The sequence below is a fragment of the Lonchura striata genome, chromosome 5 (assembly GCF_050655825.1).
Source record: "Lonchura striata isolate lonStrDom1 chromosome 5, ASM5065582v1, whole genome shotgun sequence".
Lineage (NCBI taxonomy): Eukaryota > Metazoa > Chordata > Aves > Passeriformes > Estrildidae > Lonchura > Lonchura striata.
The window spans coordinates 21,420,521-21,433,944 of NC_140707.1; the positions used below are offsets into that span (position 1 = coordinate 21,420,521).

General features: G+C 52.1%; 1 protein-coding gene across 3 annotated transcripts in view; it reads left to right on the forward strand.

Annotated features, from left to right (window-relative positions):
* The first annotated feature begins 460 nt into the window (after window positions 1–460).
* Window positions 461–13,424, forward strand: part of LOC110467579 (DNA repair protein RAD51 homolog 1) — a 346,458-nt gene continuing 333,494 nt past the window's right edge. The window contains exons 1-10 of one of the 3 annotated variants that reach the window (XR_014955946.1): window positions 461–511; window positions 1,338–1,448; window positions 1,859–1,996; window positions 2,392–2,509; window positions 3,064–3,155; window positions 3,838–3,932; window positions 4,794–4,907; window positions 5,233–5,362; window positions 6,664–6,785; window positions 7,059–7,555. Coding sequence is in view for 2 of the 3 variants with exons in the window: in XM_085581390.1 (XP_085437516.1) it covers window positions 723–806; window positions 1,338–1,448; window positions 1,859–1,996; window positions 2,392–2,509; window positions 3,064–3,155; window positions 3,838–3,932; window positions 4,794–4,907; window positions 5,233–5,362; window positions 6,664–6,785; window positions 7,059–7,182 (1,128 nt within the window). In the remaining variant the exon portion in view is untranslated. Of the gene's footprint in view, window positions 807–1,337; window positions 1,449–1,858; window positions 1,997–2,391; window positions 2,510–3,063; window positions 3,156–3,837; window positions 3,933–4,793; window positions 4,908–5,232; window positions 5,363–6,663; window positions 6,786–7,058; window positions 8,049–13,424 lie in introns of those variants that run through there. The other 2 variants (XM_085581390.1, XM_021524763.3) reach the window with 2 other exon arrangements.

A 13,424-nucleotide genomic window follows, 5' to 3' on the forward strand; every position in this document is an offset into this window, starting at 1 on the left:
GCTCCAGATGTGGCTCCATCTCCAGCTGCTTGTTCTTGGGCTCTGGCTGAGGAATTGTTACTGCTCAGGAATTGCGGGGGCTGCTGGATTTACGGGGGAACAGGGTCGTGGTTCGAGAGGGAAAAGAGAGAAAATAAGGAAAGTAAGGGAAAATAATAGAAAAGAGAGAGAGAACCAAAAGGAGGAGAGAAAGAGGGAAAAGAGAAGGAAAAGTGGGGGGAAGAGAAAAGGAAAGGGGGAAGAGAGAAAAGAAGGGCAAAAGGAAGAGAGAGAAGGAAAAAAGAGTAGGGAGGGGAAATGGGAAAAGGAAACACAAAGGAAGACAGAAAGAGTAAGGGAATGAGCGAGGAAGGCGGCGGTGCCGCTGCCCATGTCCCCGTCCCCGTTGCGCGGCCGGAGCCGCTTCCCGCGCTCCCCTCACGGCGGGGCGGGGCGGGGCGGGGCGGCGCATGCGCGGGGCGGTCACGTGAGGCGGCGGCGGGAGCGCCCGAACGGCCGGAGCGGGGCCGCGGTGAGGGACGGGAACGGGAACGGACACGGGAACGGACACGGGCACGGGGTGGGACGGGCCCGGGGCCGCCGGACCTCTGATGCCTATTGCGGCTCCCCCGGTGCGGGAGCGGCCGCGGGAGCCTGAGGGGCGTTGGCGGCGGAGGGGTGGGAAGGCCGTCAGCTGTGGGGAGCCGTGAGGGGCGTTAAACAAAGGGCTGGGGTTGAGCAGAATGAGGGAACGCGGCATGGAGAGCCCGAGGAGCTTTAGATCGCCGGCGGGCGGAGCCTGGGAGGTGCTGCTGGCCGGGCTCCCGGTAAGGCTGGGATTGTGGAATGCCAGAATGGCCATGAAGTCCCCCCCTCTGCCAGGGACACCTTCCACTATCTCAGGTTGCTCCAAGCCCCGTCCAGCCTGGCCTTGGTCACTTCCAAGGAGCCAGGGACAGCCACAGCTTTTCTGTGCCAAAGCCTCAGCACCCTCACAGGGAAGACTTTCTTCACAGTGTTCAATGTAAATTTTCCCTCTGTCAGTTTGAATCCATTCCCTCTTGTCCTGTTATAATATTCAAATTGCATTCCCTTGTATCCTTCAGTTTCCCATGACAGCTCCTGCCTGCCATCCTGCTCAGCAGTCCCAGGGGTGGTGCAGATCCTCGGCAGGATCTTCCAGCCCTTTCCAAGGTGTTTGTGGCAGTCCCAAGGACAAGCTCTGGCACACAGCCCAGCCCCAACATCAGGGGCCAGTTCCGAGGAATTTTCCAGCTTTAAGAACTCCATGATTCTGATTCATGTGACCACACAACTTATGGCTAAAAGGGAACACTGAAATGTCTGGTTCCTTCCAGGGGGTGTCCTGGGCCCTTGCTGCCATGGCCATGCAGATGCAGCTCGAGACCAGTGCAGACACCTCAGCAGAGGAGGAGAGCTTTGGGCCACAGCTGATATCCAGGTTGGAGGTAGGTGAGGAGTTACCTCTGGAGGAAGTTTTCCATAGGTGCACTTGCTGTTCTTTTTCCTAGAATGGAATCCTATGATGGTTTGGGTTGGAAGGAAGCTTAAAAGCTCATCCCATTCCATCCCTTGCCATGGCCAGGGATATCTTTCACTATCCCAGGTTGCTCCCAGCCCCATGCATCCTGACTTGAGCATTTCCAGGCTCTCCACCAGGGCCTTACCACCTCACCAGGGAAGAACTCCTTACTAATATCCAACCTAAACCTTTTTCTTTAAAAGCAAGGTGAAACTTGAAAACTCTGTTGCTAAATTCTTACTTGTGTAATTTAAAAAAAAAAACAACTGAACAAAAAACCCAGAAATACCCAAAAATACCAATAGGTGTCATTTTTCCTCTCTCTCTCCCTCCCAGCAATGTGGCATAAATGCCAATGATGTGAAGAAGCTGGAAGAAGCTGGATTTCACACAGTGGAGGCCGTGGCTTATGCACCAAAGAAGGAGCTGCTGAATATTAAAGGGATCAGCGAAGCCAAAGCCGACAAAATCTTGGTAAGGATGTCCTGGGTCTTTAACAGAAGATATTCCATAGGTTTATTTCTGCTGGGCTGAAAGTGTTGTGGTGAGTTTGGATATCTCCAAAGGGCAGTAAGGGGTGATTAGAGGTGTGATATGACTTGTGATGGGAAAAGGCAAAACACACCAGGACAGGACAGGACTGAACTGAATGGGTGGGGGACAGGGGAGGATATTTCCATAAAGGGATGTTGGAGCTTTTCCTCTGAGCAGAATTTCAGTTCTGTTCAGAGGTACCAACTAAGGCAAGATGTATGAAATGTGCATGGAATGCCACAGGCACCTCTCCACAAGGCAGGAAATATTAATTAATGGGGGATTAACAAATGTCATTAACTCGCTTGGCACTGCTCAGTTGGGTTTTCCCTCAGGCTGAGGCAGCCAAACTGGTTCCCATGGGCTTTACCACAGCCACAGAATTCCACCAGCGGCGGTCAGAGATCATCCAGATCACCACTGGCTCCAAAGAGCTGGATAAGCTGCTTCAAGGTCAGCATTTTATTATTTCTCTTTCCTGCTCAACCTCAGGTATTGGGGTGGGGTTTTCCCATGAGTGGGATCCTTGCACAGAACCATGTAAGGCAAGTCCTGGTTGGATGAAAAACCTCTAGGACTGTTTTTCAATAATTGCTTTTATTTTAGAAGCTGCAGAAATAGCTTTTAGTCCTTTTAGTTATGATGCAAGATCCAGAGCTGTCCATTTTTTGATGTTTCTGGCTTATCTAAGTCTGTCATGCATTTAAGGAAAACAAAACCAGGCATCACCATCTCTCCATTCCTCTGGTAATCTAAAAATGAAAACAAGTAATTTTGGCTCTTCAACATCTTCAAAAACACCCATGAACTTCTTAACCACAGCATGAACAAACTTCATGATGGCAAGCAATTTTCCCTCCTAGCTTTGAAACTTCCAGCTAAATTCAGTGTTTAACTGAGTCTCTGTACATGTAATTTTTTATATGTGAGGTAGATACATAGATCATACATGTAACATGTGACCTTTCAAGTTTGATTAATAATTATTATTGTTATTTTCCCTTCAGGAGGAATAGAAACAGGGTCCATAACAGAATTATTCGGGGAATTTCGTACTGGGAAGACGCAGCTGTGTCACACCCTTGCTGTCACCTGTCAGGTGGGGAGTTCACATCATTACAATCCAATATTCAGACCCCACAGTCTTGGGATATTTGCTAATTGGGGCACTTCCTTTAACTTTCTAAGTGTTTATTATTGTCTAGAGGTTTCTAATCCCTAAAATATTAGAGGCTTGGACTTAATTTGATCATTCAGTTGACTCCCTAAACTTCCCAGCTCAAAGCTGAGTACGTATTATCTTCTGTAGAATCATGGGATGCTGGAATGGTTTGGGTGGGAAGGGACCTTAAAGCCTATCCCAGTGTCATGGGCAGGGGCACCTTCCATTAGCCCAGGTTGCTCCAAACCCCATCCAACCTGGCCTTGGACACTTCCAGGTATCCAGGGACAGCCACAGCTTCTCTGGACAACCTGTGCCAAGGTCTCAGCACCCTCCCAGGGAAGAATTTCTTCCCAATATCTCATTCATCCCTGCCCTGTGTTAGTGGGAAGCCATTCCCCCTTGTGCTGGCACTCCAGGGTGACAGACCCTACAAAAGGAAGGTGACAGCAGCGATGGGGACCGGGGATCTTTCCTCTCACTTTTCCCAGCTAAATGGGACTTTAATCACAGTAACTTGCTATGTTATTTGTTGCATGAGCTCAGTGAGGGCATGTGGCAATATCTGCTCTATTTATGGATGCTTTATTCCCTGTTCATTCCTTTCCTTCCCCTTTAGCTCCCCATAGACCGTGGCGGCGGCGAGGGAAAAGCCATGTACATCGACACAGAGGGGACCTTCCGTCCAGAGCGGCTCCTGGCCGTGGCTGAAAGGTCTGTGAGTGGAAGACAGGAATAGATGGACTCACATCTCAGTTGGAAAATGTTTTCCACAGGTCCTGGAGGTTGATTTGTGAGGTGTTTCCTTTGGGAAGCTCTAGTGTTGCCATTCCTCTCCTGTCCCTGCTTCTCTCTCCCCACAGATCTCCTGTCATTGTCTATTGGCATGAGGTGATTTCCCTGTCTTTTGCAACTGGAAGGGACTGGGAGCTTCCCAGGCAGCTGGGACAGGACAGGATCCTGTTTGCTCTTTCTGAAGGGAATTTGATCTAGTCCTGCTGGCTTCTCCCACCACTAGGACTCCTTCCATGTTCCTTGTCACTAGGGAATATTTGGCAGCCAAAGGAAGGAGAGGATGATGTCTGCAGCAGGCACAGGTGTGTCTGTGCTGGCCATGTACAGAGTGTCCTTGGAATCAGGGAATCGTTCAGCTTGGAGGAGCCCTGGGAGGAGATTCCTGTGCCCAACTGTTCTCCCAGTGCTTCTGAGGCCACCACTGTGCCATGTCCCCGAGTGCCACATCCACATGGCTTTAGGTTCCTCCAGGGATGGAACTTCCACCACTGCCCTGGGCAGCCCATGCCAGGGCTAAACAGCCTTTCCTCTAAGAGTCTTCCCAATATCCAGCCTAAACCTCCCCTGGTATCACATGAGACCATTTCCTCTTATCCATTTCAAATGCTTCCAATCATTCTGTTCTCTTTTCATCACCACAGGTTGCATTTTTTCCATCTGTTTTTATCTCTGCGGGGGATGTGAGTTTTTCTTCCACATCTTTTGGCAAAGCTCCTGGCTAAATGCTGTGGATGAAGTTGTCACTCAAGGTTCATCCCTTTATTTTCCCTGATATTGCAGGTATGGCCTTTCTGGCAGCGATGTCCTGGACAACGTGGCCTATGCTCGGGGCTTTAACACCGACCACCAGACCCAGCTGCTGTACCAGGCCTCGGCCATGATGGCTGAGTCACGGTAATTACATTGATTTAATGGATTTTGTTCCCACGTGGGATTAGCTTTTGGCTTCTCCAGGGAGCCAGTTTGCTCCATGTGCAGTCAGGTGTCAGCAGCACTTCTTGCTGCTGGAATTCTGGGTGCCAGCAACTGGCTCCAGCTGATGTGGCTGCACAAACACAGGGAGTTCATGGTTCCTCAGTGCCTGCCTGAGGGGCAAGTTGGAAGCACAGTTTAGAACTGTGGTTAGAAATGGTGCTGATGCTTTCCAAGCTGCCAGGAGAGCTGTGCAGGCAGCTTGGGATTGGAACCCAGACTCAGAGCCCTGCCTGCTCTTTGCCAGGTACGCGCTGCTGATCGTGGACAGCGCCACGGCCCTGTACCGCACGGATTACTCGGGAAGGGGAGAGCTCTCCGCCAGGCAGATGCACCTGGCCAGGTTCCTGCGGATGCTGCTGCGCCTGGCCGACGAGGTGAGCATCCACTGGGCTTTATGTCGTGGGTTGATGCTGGCCAAACACCAGGCACCCACGAGAGCTGCTCACTCACTCAACCCTCTACAACTGGACAGAGGAGAGAAAATGTCTTGAAGGGCTTATGAGTTGAGGTAAGGACTGGGAGAAAACACTCATCAATTACCAGCAAGGGAAAAACAGGTTCAGCTTAGAGATTTGAAGTTACTTCATTACTAACAAAATCAGAGAAGGATAATGAGAAGTAAAATGAGCTCTTAAAAAAACATCTTACCCCCACTTCTCCCTCTTTCCCAGCTCTACCTCCTATGCCAGTGGCACTGTGAGATGGGAATGGGGGTTTTGGTCAGTTCATCCACCCAAGGCTTCTCCCACTGCTGAGAGAGAAAAGTCCTTCCCCTGCTGCACCATGGGGTCCCTTCCATAGGGAGACAGGTCTCTACAAACTTCTCTGATGTGGCTCCATCTCACAAGCAGCAGCTCCCTGTGAACTGCTGTCATGTGATTACATCCCACAGGCAACAGTGCCCTCAAACTGCTGTGGTGTGGGTCACTCTTCCACAGGGTCAGTCCTTCAAGGACAGGCTGCTCCAGCCTGGAAGCAGGGTCCCTCTCCCCTGATTCTTTCACTGGATCACCGCCTCCTCCAGGCATCCACCTGCTCCAGGCTGGGCATCTCCTCCGTGGGCTGCAGGTGGATCTCTGCATCCCCTGTGGATCCCCACGAGCTGCAGGGAGGATCACTATGGTCTCACCATTCCCTGCAGAGGAATCTCAACTCTGGCACCTGGAGTGCCTCCTCCCCCTCCTTCACTGCCCTTGGTGTCTGGATCTTGTTCTCATATTCTCCCTCCTACTCTTCTCTAGCTGGAATTAAAGCTGCACCACAAATTTTGTTTTGATTTCTTCTTAAACCTGTTATCACATTGGTGAAAACAATTATCACAATGGAAGCATTACCCTCATTTCTATTCGGCCCAGCCTTGACCAGCAGCATGTCCCTCTTGGAGCCATCCTGGAATTGGCTCTGCCAGACATGGTGGAAGTTTCCAGCAGCTTCTCACAGAAGTCACCTCTGTGCCCGTCCCGCTACCAAATCCTGGCTATAGAAACCCAATATGACTGCCAAAGTAAAACTCATGGGTTTTCTTACAAAAGGGCTTTGTCTCCACCTCTGCTGCCATTGGTTTGGAGAGGCTGGATCCCACACTTAAGGACACCAGGCATGCCCCTTTGTCCTTTTCCCTGTTTTTGTGTTCTGATTGTGGGAAATAATTAGCTTTGGATTGTTTCTTCTGCAGTTTGGCGTGGCTGTCGTCATCACGAACCAGGTGGTGGCACAGGTAGATGGAGCTGCCATGTTCGCTGCAGATCCCAAAAAGCCCATCGGAGGCAATATCATCGCTCATGCTTCCACCACCAGGTGAGACAAGAGGTGGTCATATCCCAGGAGCCTGGGTTGGGAATGTTTTATGGAATTGGGAATTGGCCAAGTAGCTTTTACTCCTGGGGTTCCCAGTCTGTCCATGGCAGGCCCAGCCTGTGCTTCAGCTCAGTGCCACTCTGGCCCCTCAGTCTGCAGGGAAATGAATGTCTTGGGCAGTTCCTACAGCTCTGTTTACTCCTTTCTGGATTAGGATGATTTTCTGGGAGTAGGGTGTCCATCCTGACCTGCTTCCTTCCCTCTCCCTGTCAGGTTGTACCTGCGGAAAGGCCGAGGTGAGACCAGGATCTGTAAAATCTACGACTCTCCGTGTCTTCCTGAGGCTGAAGCCATGTTTGCTATCAATGCCGATGGAGTGGGAGATGCTAAAGACTGAAAACTCCTTTTCTTCCCCTGAATCCCAAGACTCTGTGTCTGTAAGAGGCTCCTTTCCTGGAGGCACCTTAGGGATACTTCCCAAGGCAGTGGGCAGAGGAAGCTGTGGTGTGTCGGCGTGGGAGCCATCGGGACACTCCGAGCTCAGCTGCAGCTGTTGGGAAGAGCTCTCCCTCCGGCTGCAGGCACAGCTGAGCTCTGTCTGCTTCCTCAGCAGCATTCCCAGAGGACCATACCCTGCTTGTTTCCCTGGATCCCACCGTGGACACCCTGCAGCAGAATCTTGGTGGCCACAGTTGGGAACTTGGCGAATTGAGAGCAAAGCTGAAGGGTTTGTCCACTAAGAGGAGTGGTGATTTATAAACCAAAGCAGAGTGGTATTCCACACGAGAATTTGGGATTGGCGATGGTCCCAATCCATCATCTTTCTGTTCATTTTCCTTTGGATGCTGCCATCTGCTGGGCTGGGGGAGCTGTTCCTTTACATTTATTTTAATTTTCTGTATTCTGTTAATTCTCTGGAAATCTGCTTTTAATAAAAAGGCTCCTGAGGATATTGATGATGTCCCAGGTTCCTGGGATTCACAGGTGTGTGTTCAGACCCAGGATTGTTCTGGCTGGCAGAAGCTGCACCAATCTCCCAGGAATCTCAGTCTGGGTTTGTCTTTTCTCCCAATTCTCCTCAGTTTGGGGGTGCAGTGCAGCCCTGTCCTGTGGATCTCCTGGAAGAGTTTTGGGGATAAAAATATTCTTTTCTATTCTGCAGTTTTTCTCTAGAACTTGATTAAAAAGAATAATGTGTTGATGTGATCTTAACTGGTCCATTTGCATTGGTTAATTAAAGCAGATCACTGAGGAGTTTGAGCACCCCTTGGTTGGAGCTGGCAGTTCTTTATTGTCTCTTCATTCTTTGAATTTATTTTAATTATTCCTTAAGCAATTGCTGCAATTAAGATACACAGTGAGGAGAACAGCATTGCTGCCCGCTGGATTGGGAAATCCAAGTGCAAATCCTTGGAGAGATTGAGGGGATGGGGAGCTGAGCCTCAAGGCTGGATTTTGGCAGCAGGAATTGGGTGAGGAGGGGAGATCCCCCAAAATTGGTTAAAGCCAATTTTGCTGGGTTTGGGTGCCCTCACCCCAAAAAAGGATCCTGGTTAAAGGGGACTTGGGGAAGCAGCGGGATGTGCTGGGGGGGCTGTGCTGGAACCCCCAGCCCCTGGCCAGGGCTGGTGGGCAGTGCCAGGCTCACAGGGACACTATGGAGGGGCTGTGCTGGGATCCCCAGATTCCAGCCAGGAATGCCAGGAAGTGTCAGCTCCATGGGGACACTGTAGAAGGGATGTGCTGGGATCCCCCAAATTCCAGACAGGAATGCTGAGCGCTGCCAGACCTTTGGGACACTGCCCGATCCAGAGAGATTTCCCATCGTGTTCTTGTGCTCAGCACCTGGCATTTCATTGCAGTCCCACAGGCTGAAAATCCCACGCGAGCAGCTGGAACCGCAGCCCATCGGTCACACAGAAGCCAGTCCGGGAGAGGAAATGAGCTGTTCCACAGATGGATTTTCCCAATGTGTTTTAATTTAAAGCCGAACATTGCCCGCCCCTCCCACCTACCTAGACCCCATATCCTTTATTTTTGGTGTTTCTCAATGGGAATTATCTGCCTACACTGGATTAAAAATTCCGAAAATATTCCTCCGGCGCTGCGGGGCCCGGCAGGGTTTGGAGGGTTCCGGGGGGCCGTGGCGGGACCGCACCCGAAGCCCCGGCGGGGCCGCAGCCGGAGCAGGAGCGGCCGCGCCGGGCTCCGCCCCAGCGCCCGTCCCGGAGCGGCTCCTCCCGCCCGCGGCGAGCCCGGTCCCCATCCCAGCCCCAATCCCGCCCGGTCCTCCGGGCCCGGGACCGCTAGCGGACACGGGCGGGACCCGGACCCGAATCCCCAGTCCCAGCGCCGGGAGCGGCCCCGGTGAGAGGGGCGGGGCCGCGAGCGATGGTCCCGCCCCCACCGCGAGCGGGGCGGGGCCGGGGCGGTCCCGGGCCAGCTCAGGTGTGCGGGGCGGGCCCGGCTCAGGTGTGCGGGGCGGGCCCGGCTCAGGTGTGCGGGGCGGGCCCGGCTCAGGTGTGCGGGGCGGGCCCGGCTCAGGTGTGCGGAGCGGGACCGGCTCAGGTGTGCGGGGCGGGTCCGGCTCAGGTGTGCGGGGCCCCAGCGCGGCTGCGCGGGGCGGGGCCGAGGTGATTTAATCCCCGGCAATCGCCTCCACCGCCGTTTGCTCGCCCCGAGCACGGTGCGGGCGGCTGCTCTCTGTCCGCGCTCCCCAGGAGGGGCGCGGGGGCTTCGGCCCCCCCTCGACTCCTCATTCCTTCTCCTCATGCTCTCCTGCTTTCTTCTCCTTTCCCCTCTTCTCTCTCTCCCCCAAATCCTCCCCGCTTTTCTCCCCATCCCCCCCACACTCCTTCCTCTCCTGTCCCTACCCCGTTAACTCCTTCTATTCCCCCCTCTCTCCTCTGTCCACGTTCCTTTTCCTCCCTTTTTGGCCTTTCCCTTCTCCCGCTTTCCTCCGCACCCCGATCTCCTCTTCCTACCCCTCCTCATCTCTCCATCTCTTCTCTCCCCGTCCTCCCCTCTCCACTCCCCGCAGCCGCGGGGCTCGGGGCGCCGCAGAATAAAGCCCGGCGGGCCGGAGCCCGGCGCCCCCCGCTGTCCCCGGAGCCCCACCCGGGGCCGAGCCCGCTCGCCGGGTCCCCCCACACCGGTCCAATGCACCGCCCGACACCGCCGGGGCTCCGGCTTTCCCTACATCACACTGGGGGTCCCCGGGGGAGGGGGCCCCCCTCCCCCGGGGACCCCCAGTGTGATGTAGGGAAAGCCGGAGCCCCGGCGGTGCCTGGCCAAACAAACCAGCAGCCAGTTTTTGTGGAGAGACTCCAGACTCGTCTCCCTCCCTGGCTGTAAAATGCTTGCAGAGGCTTTGTAGTTCAAGCTTGTCAGGATTTGGATATTTCATTTAAATTCCATTCGTATACTAAAGGATTTGAAGCGTTCCCAAAGGCACCTCCAGTTCTAAGCCCCAGAAACCTCTTTCCGCCAGCCCAGCACTTGCCCGTCCCGCCTCTCGCTCGCCCTCAGGGCAGCGCCCGCCGCTCCCACAGGGCGGCAGCACTGAGACACGGGAGGGAGCGAGCCCGCCCCGACCGGGCTGCGCATGCGCACTGCTGTGAAACACTCCGGATGGTTCACTGCGCATGCGCGAACCCCTGGCTGCAGTACCGCGCTCCGCCCGCAGGAGGCAGCACACGCGCGCCTCCCGCCGCGCGGAGGCGGAACCCCTGGAAATGGGAATTTTGGGGGATTTTTGGGGCATTAACGAGGGGAATACCGCACCAGCATAGCTCACCAGTAAATTTCAAGGCTTCTTAGTGCTCCTCCAACCATTCGTACATAGAAGTCCACGATTTTCTCAGTACCTGCCGGAAAAATGAAAATTTTCCTTATCATCCGTGTTCTCTCAGTCCAGGCTGAGCACTTGAGGAATAAATACCTGCTCCCCGTGTCCCAGGAACAGCTTTCCTATGTGAAAGCACTAGGAATAAGAGCTGGGGTTTGTCTCACCTCACTGTGCTCTAGATGTGATTCTTCATTTAGAGATAAAAAGATAAATTCAGGCTCCATCTTGCTGCTCACCAGGGAGAGATCAACAGCTCCTAAAATCCCACTCTGTGACAGATAGAATAAATAAACATTGATTTTTCTCCTGGATAACATTAATCATGGCTTGACAGAATTACACCAGAGAGCAAACCGAGGGTAGGCACCGCAGGCTCCTGACAAATGGATCCAAACCTAAAAATCATCATTATTGGATAAACCTTGGCTGAAGGCCTGGGTTTCACCCCCAGAACATGACATCCCGTTTCAGATGTCCCAGAAGTGATGTGTCTGGTCTCCTGGTGCTGTAATGAGGATTTGGAGCTGCTTTTCATCACCCACGAGGAGATGCCGGAGGCAAGGTGGCACCGGGGCACCGGGACGGTGCTGGAGATGTCACAGATAATGAAAATCGAGCGCTTTGGGGGCTGAGTCCTCCCCAGGGGCAGCCTCCACCTGCCTGCATCTGGAAATCTGCCCCTGCCAGAGAACTGACTTCAGTGCTTTGATTAACCCAAGTTCAGCCTCGCTTTTTCTTACTCCACAAACATTTTCTTGGTGCGGAGGCTCGGACACAGAATGGAAATGAATTCTGTTAAAAAGCAGGGATTAGATTTTCATCCCTGCTGAGAGGCTGGTCTGTGCTCTGTGTGGAATACTGATCCCTGTCCTCCTGGGGCAAGGATCTCCACCGTGGCACCTGCTTCCCTACTCAAATTCCGTAAGATCCTTGTGCGGGGCAGTAGAGGACCTTCCAACAGGCTGTACTAGGATTCACCAGGTCTTGGACACTTCCAGGGATCATGGGGCAGCCACAGCTTCTCTGGCAAACCTGTGCCAGGGCCTCAGCACCCTCCCAGGGAAGGATTTCTTCCCTATACCAAATCCAAACATACCTGGAGGAAGATTTTGGCTCCTCTTTCCTCCCAGGGGCAGCTGGAGCAGGTTTTCATATGCTGTGGTATCTCAGGTAGAATTAGATAGATCAACATGCTCAAGGTAGCCCAGCAGAGGATGTGCTGGATGTGAGGATGTCCCAGCAGAGGATGTGCTGAGGATGTGAGAATGTCCCAGTGAGAGCCACGCATGGTCACACAGAATCCTGGAATGGTTTGGGAATTGGTTACTTTGGAAGCAGCTCCTTAAGAGGGGACCTGCACTGATAAATAAACACAGTTAGTTAAATAAACTCAGTCAGTTTCAGAAAGTTAAATGGAAACTTGAGGATTTATTTCCTACTTCTATATACATATATAACATATTTGTAATTTTTATATTATTTTATATATTAACAAATATATAGAAATAATTTCAATATATTCATTTCTTGTAACATATAAAGAAAATGTTTATATATAATTCCTTAATATATATAAAGCATATTTTCTTAGAAATACGTAATTGTATATCTACACATTTATCTCTTGGAATATGTAACTGATCTATTGGCATCACAGGGAATTAAAAACAATTGATGTAGGAAATCAAAATTCAGGATTTGGGAGACAGCCCGGGATTTGGAGAAGTGTTCCAAACTGGGATAAAGGGAAAACTCTTCAGGAACTCTCCTGCTGCAGATTATTTTTACACTTCCTGGTGATGATTATAGTCTGAATTGAAGCCCTTGAGGCTCAAATTGACTCTTCAGCCTGTGCCCGGAGTGTGCCTGCTCTGAATAAATCCCGCATTCCCACGTGACTGTGTCACCCCGCCACCCCTCACCACCAGGCAGCAAGTGGAGAAATCCACGCCATGTTTCCATTAAAAAATGTTTTAAATAGATCAGATGAGTCAAAGCCCCCAAACACATTGTTGTCCCCACCAGGGGAACCTGTGGTGACTCATTCAAAGCCTACAAGGAGAGAGGATGAGTCCTGGGCTGAGATGACTCAAGTCCTGAAACCTGGAAGCAGGAATAATCAGAAAACTGCAGCTGGGGTGGAAAATCAGCCTTGCCTGGGTGGAGAGAGACACGCTGGAGAGGAGACGGTGCGGGAAGTTTGGACAGCATCAAGAGGTTTGGAGGCATCGAACGAGCCGGGTGCGCTTGAACACAGCCACAGAATTATGGAATACTGGAATGGGTTGGGTCAGAAGGGATCCTAAAGCTGATCTTGTTCCACCCCCTGCCATTGGCAGGGACACTTTCCACTCTCCAAGGCTGCTCCAAGCCCCGTCCAAGCTGGCCTTGGGCACCGGTGCCAGGGCTGGAGAAGTTGTGGGTGCCCTGTCCCTGGAAGGGATGACATTTTGTGGGGGCAGAGGGACATGTTCTTATTTAGGGACAAATAAACACAATAACAAATACAACAACATCCATAACATATAAATAAAGCCTTAATTTTCCACGTTAATTAGCGTTCCATTAAATTGACAACAGGCACCATTTAAGTGATTTCCAATAAATTTGGGTCAATTAAAATGAGACCAGCATTCATCCACATGCAGCTTCATGGGAAAAAAACCACCCCCCTTCTAATCCAATTCATCCAGCAAAAAACTGTCCCAAAACCACTTAAAGTTCCACCCTTTAATTAATGGCAGCTTGAGTCAAGATACTCACAGGTCCTTGAGCTGGAGTCCTCAAGCCCC